Here is a 12,368-nt window from a genome sequence, read left to right on the forward strand (position 1 = left end):
AATTCAATGTTTTTTCTACAATAACATTACCCTGGTTGTATCTAGAAATGATCACTTACTATTATATGCGGAAGTTCCTGCTCTATTGGAATCCTCATCATAATTAATAATGATGGCATCGGAGCTGTGAAATAAAGGTAACAAATAATAAGCTGACCATTAATCATTAATCCCTATCATATACCTAGTAATGGAGGAGACGTGGGTCTTACCAGGTGGTACTGTCCGGATCAATATCTGAAGGTGGTAAAATCAGATCTGTGGGGGCAACACAACATAAATCTCTTATTAGAATATTGTCAAAAGACATAAATCCTAATAATGCATCAAGTGTACGCCTATATGTACATGGGGCAAAACACCACATTCAGGTACAGTAACCTGCCCTGTACATGGCCACCATGAGAAGAAATCCCCAAATCTCATTTCTGTCTGACTTTATAACACCTGTATAAATATTCCTGACCAAATGCTGAAAATAAATGTTTAATATGAACTCATTACCTTAGACGTACAATAGAGATAAATCCAAGCCCTGACCACAATGAGCTGCACCCAATGACTATAATGACACATCAATATATCAGAGCTGTTACTGGATCGGAGCACAGTACCTGGTAAATTCGGAGTCGGGCCCGAATTGAAGCCACTGATGATAACCTGGCGTGGAGACCTCGGTATTGGCTTCTTTCGTGGATGATACTGAAAAATTGTCAAACATGTCAGATAGAATCTATGAGCATGAACATCTCTAATTTATAATCTTCCTCCATTTTCCACTGACTTACAGGTAGATGCCTATATGAATATAGTTACCATTGGCCTGCGCTTACTTCATGTGCAGAGTAGGACGGGTGTGCGGGACACTTATGGTTAGGATATGGATAGGGGCGGTGGTGACATTTTCGTGTCTTCATACAATATTATTATGTACCCTGTACATGGACATGTTGACACAAATACCACAACTAAAGGCAGTCATTACTCTGCAAACATGATCCAAACTATCACCCCATCATGCCTCTTCCTGGAGCTCTATTTTTGGTGCCACCATTTGTTTTTAATGGGATTTTTATCCCAAATGTATTCTCATTATTTAAAAATATAAAAATGACGCTCACCTGATGGAAATCGTCATCATCACTGCTGTCCTCGGTGTCAGAGAGAACTATAATGCGCTTAAATCGCTTTTTTCTCATCATATTTGCAAAAATCTCTTACAACACTCCTCTCTCCACAAACGCCTACAAAATCCCTCAGCGGAACTCTGGATGACGGGGCGTTCTATATCGTCCAGTCATTGTGGCATCATCGGAATGATGCGATTGTTTGTTTTTTTATTTAACTTTATTTAAATCTACAAAACGTACTGCAGAAATACAAAAAATAAATCCAGAAAAAAACAACAATCCTTCTAATTCGCTAACTCCTGCCCTTTTCTGAATTGTTCAGAAAAAAAATAATAATCAAAAAAGTCGACAAAAAACAAGATTTAAAAAAACAAAGAAACCCCGAAAAAAATAGGCGATTGATTATCCCTCTCCCCCAAGTTTTAATGCTCTACGCTACATTTTTTGCAAAATCTTCTCCCAATTTTTTTAATTCTCTGAGGAGCAAAGCCACGCCCTCTTGTATTTTATTACTCTCTGAAAAAAATTCTTCCATTCTGTAGTATTCAATTTTTTTCCCTATCCATTTCCTAACCAAATCCACTCTTGCTGTATAAAGTCGCCTACTTACGAAACTCTTCTTCCTCATTTCATCTCTTCCGTTCCAGAGAGCAGGTTACAATTGTTGATTTGACCTCAATGGAGATCTAAGTCCCCAGTTTCCCCTCTATATCTTTATACCCTATGATAAATGTATCAATTCTGCCCTTGTTTCTTAGGCTGTGTGCCCACGTAGCATTTTTCAAGCGTATATGCTGCGGAATTTCCGCAGCATAAACGCTCCAAAAATGCTTGGTAATCCGCCCCCCATGGTCCTCAATGAGAAGCCGCACTGTCAATGCCCACGCTGCGGTTTTTTCCGCTGCGTTTATGCTCCGCGGAAAAATCCGCAGCATGTCAATTAATTTTGCGGAAGCGCGGCGTAATCGCCGCCATTGACTTGCATTGGGCCGCTTCAAATCCGCAAATATGTAAAAATAATTGCGGAAGTGAAGCGCCTTTGCTGCGGTCTTGTACCTCAAAACCGCAGCAAATAGGAAGTGACGTCACAATTGGGCGTTCCATCCATCCATCCCATGAGCATCCCATAATCCAGGAAGACGAGAATCCCATAATATTCCCGTCTCTCACGATCATGGCTGCTAACGTGGGATGGTACAAGCGGATGAATGTCAACGTGGGATTCATGATTAGTGTGGTAAGTGTCTGTATGTGTCTGTATGGTGTGTATGTGGTCTGTATGTGTCTGTGTGGGGTCTGTATGTGTCTGTATGTGTCTGTGTGGGGTCTGTGTGGGGTCTGTGTGCGCGGGTGTCAGCAGGCAGACATAGGCCGATGTGACACTACTACTCCCATCGGCCTATGTCTGTCCCCCGTCCACTCCTGCCAGCAGGATCAGCTCAATGAGAGCAGTAGTTCCCATCAGACTGATCCTGCTGTAAAATGTGCCCCAAAATTAAATTTAATAGCCCCCATATGTGCCTCCATATATTATTGACCCTATCCCCCCCCCCCCCTATTTTTTTTTTTTGGGGGGGGGGGTGCTATCATTATTAAAGTTTTTTTTTTATTTGCCCCAATAATATGTCATCTACTGCCCCCTTTTTTTTCATTGGTGGCCAGTGGTTACCTTAAATAAATTAGTTCATACATTACCTGTTCCCGCCGATCGCCCCTAAAATAAAGTAAAAAATAAAAAAATACACCTATACTCACCTAGACACCTAATTCCCCGAAGCCATCGATCTCCTGTAATAAAATATAAAATAATAAACCACAACCTTATCCTTACCCCTCCGTAGCAGTCCACGAGTGTCCCACGAAGATCTCCAGTTCAGAGCAGCCACATAGAATGTGACCGCTCTGAACCGCTGCCGCCGCTAGAATGAACGGGTTCGCCGGAGTTCAGGCAGCGCTGCTCCGGTGATCTGCTTTACGGCCCCGCTGTATCGTGAGAAATTCCCACGGTACAACAGGGCTGTAAAGGAGGTCACCGGAGCAGCGCTGACTGAATGCACTCCGGTGACCTCAGTCAGGGGCTCATGCTGCTGGGAGCGGACGTGTTCCCGGCAGTGTGAGCTTACAGCAGCCATGACAGCTGTCACATCTCCAGATGTGACAGCTGTGCATGGGAGATCAGCGCAGGAACGTGGACAGGTAACTATTTTTTTTTTTTTAGTAAAATTAGAATTAAATAAAATTGTGTTTTATTTCAAATAAATTATTTTTTTCTGGGTGTTTGTCTTTTTTCTTTTTAACACTTTGTAGGTTAGTAATGGGGGTGTCTTATTGACGCCCATCATTACTAACCTGGGCTTCATGTCAGCTGGCGCTGACATGAACCCCACCACTATTACCCCCTGCCACCGCACCAGGGCAGCGTGGATGAGCGAGGCTAAGTGCCAGATTTGGCGCACAAATATGATGCGCCAAATCTGGGGCAGCTGAGGGCTGATATTATAGCCTGGGAGGGGGCCTATAACCATGGCCCCTTTCTCGGCTATTAATATCAGGTCGCAGCTGTCCGCCTAGCCTTTGCTGGCTACAATTTATAGGGGGACCCCATGTCATTTTTTTTGGGGGGGGTCTTCATAAATAGTAGCCAGAAAAGGCAAAGTGGCTAGCCTTTGCTGGCTACAATTTATAGGGGGACCCCATGTCATTTTTTTTGGGGGGGTCTTCATAAATAGTAGCCAGAAAAGGCAAAGTGGCTAGCCTTTGCTGGCTACAATTTATAGGGGGACCCCATGTAATTTTTTTTGGGGGGGTCTTCTTATATAGTGGCCAGAAAAGGCAAAGCGGCTAGCCTTTGCTGGCTACAATTTATAGGGGGACCCCATGTCATTTTTTTTGGGGGGGTCTTCATAAATAGTAGCCAGAAAAGGCAAAGCGGCTAGCCTTTGCTGGCTACAATTTATAGGGGGACCCCATGTCATTTTTTTTGGGGGGGTCTTCATAAATAGTAGCCAGAAAAGGCAAAGTGGCTAGCCTTTGCTGGCTACAATTTATAGGGGGACCCCATGTAATTTTTTTTGGTGGGGTCTTCTTATATAGTGGCCAGAAAAGGCAAAGCGGCTAGCCTTTGCTGGCTACAATTTATAGGGGGACCCCATGTAATTTTTTTTGGTGGGGTCTTCTTATATAGTGGCCAGAAAAGGCAAAGCGGCTAGCCTTTGCTGGCTACAATTTATAGGGGGACCCCATGTAATTTTTTTTGGTGGGGTCTTCTTATATAGTGGCCAGAAAAGGCAAAGCGGCTAGCCTTTGCTGGCTACAATTTATAGGGGGACCCCATGTCACTTTTTTTTGGGGGGGGGCTTCCTATATAGTAGCCAGTAAAGGCTAAGCTAACTGCTGCGGCCTGGTATTAATAGCAAAGGAAGGGTCCATGGTTATTGGCTACTTCACAGACTATAACATCAGCCAACAACCGTCTGCTTTCCCTTTGCTATTTATTAAAGCTATGCGTGAGCCCACTTATTTTTTTTGGTTAAAAGATTTTATTAAAGTGAAAGATTATTGTACAGTGTATGTAGGTTCATTCACTGAAAGCTCCTGCATACGCTGTAAGGTTGATTTCTCACGTCCACATATCCACGTTAGTACAGATAAGTGTGACCGAGCATGCTTTGCAATGGGTCTGTGTGTGGGTCTCCGCTGTGTGTGGAAAATGGCATCAACACTCGTCCCGGAGATTGACGTGTGAAAGAACCGTACAATATAGGTGAGGGGTTAGTGTTGGTGTGTGTGCGTACATATCTCCATATGTTTATTTAATTTTTTTTTTGGGGTTAATCTTTTATTCCTCCATTTTGTTTTTAAAATAATATTCACACACGTTATTATTCACTGTAGATTGAAAAATATCCCGAAATATGGGACCGAGCTAGTCCTGACTACAAAGACAAGCAGAAGAAAAAAGACGCCTGGGCCTCTGTGTTGAGCCAAATGTATCCCCAGTGGGTGAATGCTGAACGTGATGCCCAAGAGGAAATTAGTAAGTTTTGATTTTTACACTTATTTTTATATCTATTTATAATTGCACTTTTTGGTGTGAAAGCAGTTCATAAATTGTTTTGGTTGTGTCATTGCAGTGTATGATATTAAAAATCGGTGGAGATCGGTCACCGACCGGCTGGTGAAGTATCACCAGTCGGTGCAAAGTGGCTCATCACCCAAAAAAAGAAAATTTCCTTTTGCGGACGAGCTGGCCTTCATACTAACCAGTAGGAGTTTGCGGAGGTAAATTCCCAAAACATATTAATTGAAATGTTTCCAAAAATGTTGTATTTACATTGGGATTTACCTTTTATTATATACAGAACTGAAGGAAACATCATGGCCCCAACAGCAGAAGAGGACACAAACACAGAGCAAGCAGAGGAGGAATCCGAGGACTTTTTCCAGCTTTCCTCACCGGATCCATCTGCTTCGGCATCTTCAGCATCTGGTTGTCCCTCACATTCTTTGTCCAATCCAGCGGACATCGGGACGGGTTTGGTGACTGATTCTCCTGCTCCTGCTCCAAGTGACGCTGGAAGCTCTGCTGGTGATGTGTTGAGGCCCACTGGGAGGGGGTCTGGTTCTGCTCATCTCGTGGCATCGAGAAGGGCGGGCAAAAAAAAGGCCAAAAGCCACGGGGGTGGGACTATTGTGCTTGAAGCACTCACAAATCGAACCCTCAGCCTTGTGGAAAGGGCATCCCAGGAAGATGCCATCGATAAATTTTGCTCAGCCCAAGCTGCCCGCATCAGATCTCTGCCACGAGATAGGCAGAACATGTACATGACTGCAGCAGGCGCTATGGTCATGGCAATTGAAGAGGCAGCAGTTATGCCCTCGCCCCCAGCCGTAGTATGCGGAATATTTAATTGTTTCAAACCCAGTGTGCCTCCACCACGACCAGCAGCTGCAACCCAGCGTTTTGGGCAGGTTGCTGCAGCATACCGTCCAGAAGATATGCAACCAAGTTATGGTCGGCAAATGGCTCATGGTGCATCATCATTTATCAGAGGACCATCCCCCAACTCTACTTTTTCTCCAGAAATGTTTCCTGGGTACAGCTTTGAAGAAGACCTTCAAAACTTGTAGTTAAAAAATTTTACCCCTCCCTGTCAGCATTTTTGGACCCTAGCAAATACAGACAGCACCTGTAGGTCGATAGATACACAATGTTTTAGAGAATCAGACAATTAACAAAGACCTTTTCTTATGGTCACCTATACCAGGCATCAGGCGTAGGGGACTGTAAGAAAAGGTCTTTCTTTTGATATAATTAAACAACCTACAGGTGCTGCCCGTATTTTAGGGCCCAAAACTGATTAGAGGACAGGTGTGCTGTACACAGTGTGTAATTTTTTCCCAAGTTATGGGCAATGTTTGTCCGATTAAATTTTCTAGAAGTTTGTTGTTTTGTGTTTTTAAAAAGTTTTTTACAGTTATTCTATATTACGTATTAAAAAAATTATTTAAACTATCTGTTAATTTTTCTTTTCAAGTGTATATGTGGTTGGATTGGGTTGTAATGAAAAAGTGTTCCCCTGATCTGCGCTCACCATAGCGCAGGTCAGAGGAACTCTACATTTTTGAAATTTGTTCAAACTAATCTACGTATGTGGTCGGCTGTATACAGTGGTTTTTAAATTAGAAATATACTTTGATATTTTGGACCACAACTATTTTTTGGATGAGTACTACTCTCAACACTGTTATTTGCTAGTTCTGTTCTTAGCGCAAGCAAATAACAATGGTGAGGGTTGACTTTAGCAGACAGTACTTGGGAATAGCGCTCTAGGTAGTAATGCCAATTTACAGGCTCTGGTCTTTGTGGGTTGTTCACTTTTGCGTTGACGTATTGTCGAAAAAAAAAATGTAGAAGGTTGCAATTCAAGAAATATTTTGGACAAATTTAAGTTTAACCAAAATTTATTTTTTTTAAAAACATTTTTTTTTACATTTTTATTTTAAAAAAAAAGGAGGAAGTTCTTCTTTTATTGTTCATCAGATCTTCTCTGCTGGTCAGGCTGCTCAACACCAGCACAGGAGTATTGCCAGTGCACGGCACCTTCAGGACTCATGAAGTAGTCAGCGAAGGTTTCTCGCACCCTGGCACCAGAGTTGGATGGCCTTCCCTGACCGGAGTTGACAACTGGAATTAATTCAGATAGCTGTGACTCCTCATCTTGCTCGGTGCTGTACTCACGAGCATAGTTGTGGAGTACACAGCATGCCTTAATTACAGTGTCAACGGTCTCCGTATCCAACTGGATGGTGGCAGTGTGAAAGATCCTCCACTGACTACACATGATTCCGAAGGTGCATTCCACATATCTGCGTGCACGACTCAGCCGATAATTGAAAATCCTCCGCCGGGCATTCAGTGCCCTTCGTGGGTATGGGCGCAGCAGGTTGGTCTGTAAGGGAAATGCCTCATCCGATACCATCACAAAAGGAACTGGATGTGTGGAAGCTCTCTCCTGTGGCCAAAAATCTGAAAAGGAAAAATAGATAATTAGAAAAGCCATAAAAAGAAATACAAGCCAACAGTAATTATCCATTATTAATTCATCTTTTAAAAAATTAAGGTCTTTATTACAAAAAACTATTCCAACAATGGGCTCTTTTTTTTTGGGGGGGGGGGGGGCTCCACATTTTCAATCTTTTTTGGTCATCTTTTGTTTTCTCTTGAGTTCACACATATCAATTTATAATGTGTTTTGACTTTGTGTCTGTGTTTGCCTACGATGTTTGCTCTAGAGTTTACACATCAGTGACCTTTTCAATCTGATCTCTGTGCATGGTGATCTCATGGTCAAGCCAAAAATATGTACACAAAGACAGACACAGTGGAGCCATCACCACAGGGTAACAAAACCAGGTACACCAGCCATCACCGCAGGGTGGCGAACAAAACCAGGTACATATAAATCAACATTCAACTTACCGCAAGGTGATGAGCAGCCTTTCCTCAGCAGAGATGGCCCTTCGCATTACAGTGTCTTGGAAGTCCAGGTCAGGAGACATAAGGCTTAGCAGCCGATCAAATGCAATAATGTTCAGACGGCAGAACTGTTTAAATTTTTCAGGAAAACTATAGTAAACAGAGAAAAAAAAAATATTAAAAGATAATTTTGGAACATAGTATACAAACAAAACCTTAAAAAAACAGCATAGATGGATGACATTATACTTTCTTCACATATATCTTACCTCCTTAAATCCTGGTAGAGAACATTAAAGTGGCCCTTGTCCGTCCGCTCCTGCAAGATAGGGTGCACCCAAATTTTTTTTGGTCGTCTTCTCCTCCTTAAACGCTCCTATAGAACAATAATAGGTTAGTACACACACTACATAAAAATAATGTACCCCAAAAAAACTTAGTTTATATTACCTGCTCAACGTTGTAGTGCAGGAGATTTAAGCAAGTCATTAGCAGAAGGTTTAGGCATGGTCTGCTGACCCGCAGGGGCTGCAATTCCTGTGGCATACTGTCTTTTGCAAAAAACAAAATGGTGAAGAGGGGTTGAACTAGGAAATGACATCAGGATTTCCATCTTTTTTTTTTTTTTTTTCAATAACTTTATTTGTGCTCAAAAACGCATGAAATAAGCTTACAAAAACGCATGTAAAATCCGCATACAAAAACGCGTCAAAAACGCGTCAAAAACGCGTCAAAAACGCGACCAAAAAACGCACGCGATTTTCTGGCAAGGGACATGCAGAAATGTTGCAGAAATTTTCTGCTTCATAAATGCAACGTGGGCACATAGCCTTACACAACTTACAAGTATTGTCAGTTATCTTCTCCATTCTGTATAATACCTGGTGAAAATAATAGAACTAATGGATCAATTGGATTAATTTATAGTTTGATTAATTGACATCCCACTTTTGTTTTTATATATATTGAGCCTCTGCAATATTTACTCTTTACTTTCTCAACTAATCTTCTTCTTAAAGATTAAATATATAAGGAATCACGGTTAATTTTTTATTAATATTATATAATAGAATATTGTATAAAATATATAAGTTTATTAATTTTAGATAGATTCTTTATTAAATGGCAACCAATCAAAAAATAATCCATTCCTCAATTTGATTCCTTCATACTCTTCATCGCTTGTTGAATTTGACAATATCTAAAATCGTGCACTTTACTTAAGCTAAACTGTGTCTTCATCACATTAAATGGCAACAACTCATCTTCATGGATTAAATGTTTAACCAAATGCAACCTTTTCTCTTCCAAAACCCTGTATCTTAACAATTTTATATATATTTATATTATCCTATATATATTTATATTATCCAATTGATGTGTTAATATTTAATATCTTTTTTAAATAATCAAGTATAATTGCAAGAATAAAACATTTGTCATCTCCTAGATTCCCGTGAAACAAAATCCCTCATTTCAAAAATTCATAAATGTTACAAAATCCCTTTTTTTCTTATTTAGTAAAAATCTTTCAAAATCAGAATTCCTGAAATTTAAGTAATTGGGCTTCCCAGAAATATCTGTGGAAATAAGGGACGGCCAAGCCTCCTTCTGTCTGAGACTTCAGAAGATAGTTACTTTTATTCTCACCCTCTCTCGCCAACAAATCAGGTCGTTCAGAAGAGTTTCTGTTTATTTAAAAATTTTCTCATTTACCCATACCGGGCAGACGCTGAGGACATAACGAACTAGAGGCGAGAGACCATCATCTTAATCAGGGTTATTCTATCCACATTAGATATCGGCAGCAGCATCCACATCCACATCTATTTTAATTTCCTAATGAACAATATAATGTTAAGCGATACAAAACTCACAAGCTCCCATGTGATATTTATCCCTAAATATTCAAAGCCATCTTTTTACTAAAGTCTGTAAATCTCTTCACACTTTTCTGATTTTTTCATCAAATGGTAATAAAACCCATATACTACAGTTGCTATCCAAGCCAAAGTGGGCACCAAAAGACACGGTCACCTCTATGGTCCACAGGAGAGATTTCCCCATCTCTAACAAAATCAGCAGAATATCATCTGCATAGATCAATATCTTTCCCCCTCTCCACTGCTGCCAAAACCACTGATTTCCTCAAGGAAAATACAGTGAGAAGATAAGAGAGGGGGCATCACCGTTTTGTACCTCTGGCTTGGGGTGAATGGTATAATAGTTTGATCCACCTGATAAAATCCTCCCTGAACCCAAACATCTTGAGTACCCTCCACAAGAACTCCTACACCACCCTGTTACAAGTGTTTGTGGCCTTTGATGCCATGATGGAGCGGTGGTCTCCATCTCCTAATATTGTTAAACAGTTTCCTCAAATGAATCAGTTCCACTCCCTGGTATAAAACCATTCTGGTAAGAAAGTAGTGGGGGCTTCAGAATTATTTAAACATGTCTTACATTTCACTGAGGATCCAGATACAAATGAAGAACAACTTCCTTTAGGTCCATGATCAGAGTTGACAATTCACACCAGCCACTTCCAATATTAAAGGAGATGTTCACCAATATTTGATGAAACAAAGGAGTTTAGCGTAGTCTTAAAATTAAAACGCAGATGTCTCTCTGAGCACTTTCATTCATGTGCACCTCTGCTTGTGTCCTGTGTTAGTTTTCGCTCTTTTTCTGGCAAGGGGTGTCTTCTATCCAAGTTGGAATAGACCATGTCTAAATCTCTTTTCCTTCTTAGACGTCACCTCTCCAAGATTATCTTTTTTTTTAAATTCAAGTAATTGAGAGATTGTGTGGCACCCCAGGGGTCTGGTTGCCACAGTAATAGGAATATTACGTCTGAGAGCAAGTGGGAGGTTTCTCTGGTCAGGAACCCTAAGCATGCAACACCGCCCGCCCAGACCTGGGAGGGGAGGAATCTGCCCTTATAAACTGGGTCTGGGGCGGGATTAGGTCAGTCAGAGCCTGCAGGCAGTTCCAGACACAGGGAAAGTGTCAGCAAGGAGCTCTGTAGGAGCAGGAGCGAGTGCCAGGGGCTGGAAGCTAGATAGCTCGCCCTGGCTGAAGACATTAAGACCAGACATGGAGTCCGAAGCTGTGGGGACATCCAGGTCCAGCAGCAGAATCCAACCGGCAGGGGATTCCAGGTCCTCTGGCCATAGAAGCCCGGAGGCACGGTCACAAGCAAGGGACCAGCACCGCCGTCGTGGAGCGGAGGCTAACAGAATGCACCAAGTCACCGGCCATACGGGTGAGCACCACACGGTATAATCAGGGACGTGGGCTACTTCTACCCGCATACAGCAAGGTAGCCAGGAAAAAGTGCAGATAGATGGGGAGTCCTACAACTCCACCTGGCCAGGGGAGATCCTACTTGCTCACAGACTGACCAGGCCCCTACTGCTAACCAGTATTACCGGGAGGGTCTGCCTTATAACACCAGTAAAGACCCTGAACTGCACTGCACGGACTCTGAGTTATTCCTGCTGCACTCGTGCACCATCACTCCCATCATTCACACTAACTGTCCTGAGGCTGTACTCCTCCCGTGGGGAGTCATCCCATTCTTAGCTGTACACATAACACCGGCCTCAGCGGTCTGCCTTGCAGCGGCGGTCCCCACTGACCGCAATCCACGGGTGGCGTAGTCGGACTATCATCATACCAATAACCCTGCCTCTGATTTGACCACCCTGGGCATGGACCGGGTCATCACCACGAGGACTACAACCCCCAGCATTCATCCTAAAAAGGCCCGCTTCCGGGTTCCCCACAGACCCAGGGGGCGTGTCAACTTTGGCGTAGTCGGCAGGATTCAAACCAACCCGACCCAACGGGTATTGCGTGCCTGAAAAAAGACTTTTGCACTTACCAGAGAGAAGTTTCCCGCCGTCCGGAGTTGTTTTCCGCCATCGGACGCCATCTTGGGTCGTTTCCCGCCGTCTTCTGCCGTCTTCCCGCCATCCACAGCTGCTTCCCGCCATCGGACGCCATCTTCAGGACGCCGCACGGGAAAAAGAGGGGCGTGGACGCCGAAAGCGCCTGAGATCCGAAGCTCCGCCCCACGCACTGACGCTGCGTAAGGTCCTGGAAGGGAGGAAGAGCGACGCTGACGTCACAGGAGCGCGACGCAAGGTCCTCGACCCCGACGATCGACTGCGGAGCCGCGGCCTATGGAAGAAGAGCATCGCAAGTTAGGCCACGGTCCACTAGGGGGGAAAGAGGATGTCGGACATCGAGGGGAG

General features: G+C 43.0%; 1 protein-coding gene across 1 annotated transcript; it reads left to right on the forward strand.

Moving 5' to 3' along the window:
* Window positions 1-4,700: 4,700 nt before the first annotated feature.
* On the forward strand, window positions 4,701-6,673 carry LOC141258352 (uncharacterized). Its single transcript, XM_073673360.1, has 3 exons — window positions 4,701-5,166; window positions 5,264-5,411; window positions 5,492-6,673. The coding sequence occupies exons 1-3, from the start codon at window positions 5,118-5,120 to the stop codon at window positions 6,258-6,260; spliced, it is 966 nt and encodes a 321-aa protein (XP_073529461.1). The 5' UTR covers window positions 4,701-5,117; the 3' UTR covers window positions 6,261-6,673.
* The last annotated feature ends 5,695 nt before the right edge of the window (window positions 6,674-12,368 follow it).

Source organism: Phyllobates terribilis, unplaced genomic scaffold (genome assembly GCF_046119375.1).
Source record: "Phyllobates terribilis strain yellow unplaced genomic scaffold, ASM4611937v1 Scaffold_3__8_contigs__length_932513732, whole genome shotgun sequence".
In the NCBI taxonomy this organism is placed as follows: Eukaryota; Metazoa; Chordata; class Amphibia; order Anura; family Dendrobatidae; genus Phyllobates; species Phyllobates terribilis.

Coding starts and splice junctions, on each gene's coding strand:
- LOC141258352 (XM_073673360.1), top strand. CDS start 5,118: ATGTATCCCCAGTGGGTGAATGCTGAACGTGATGCCCAAGAGGAAATT. Junction 5,167..5,263: donor TGATGCCCAAGAGGAAATTA/GTAAGTTTTGAT, acceptor GTGTCATTGCAG/TGTATGATATTAAAAATCGG. Junction 5,412..5,491: donor ACCAGTAGGAGTTTGCGGAG/GTAAATTCCCAA, acceptor TATTATATACAG/AACTGAAGGAAACATCATGG.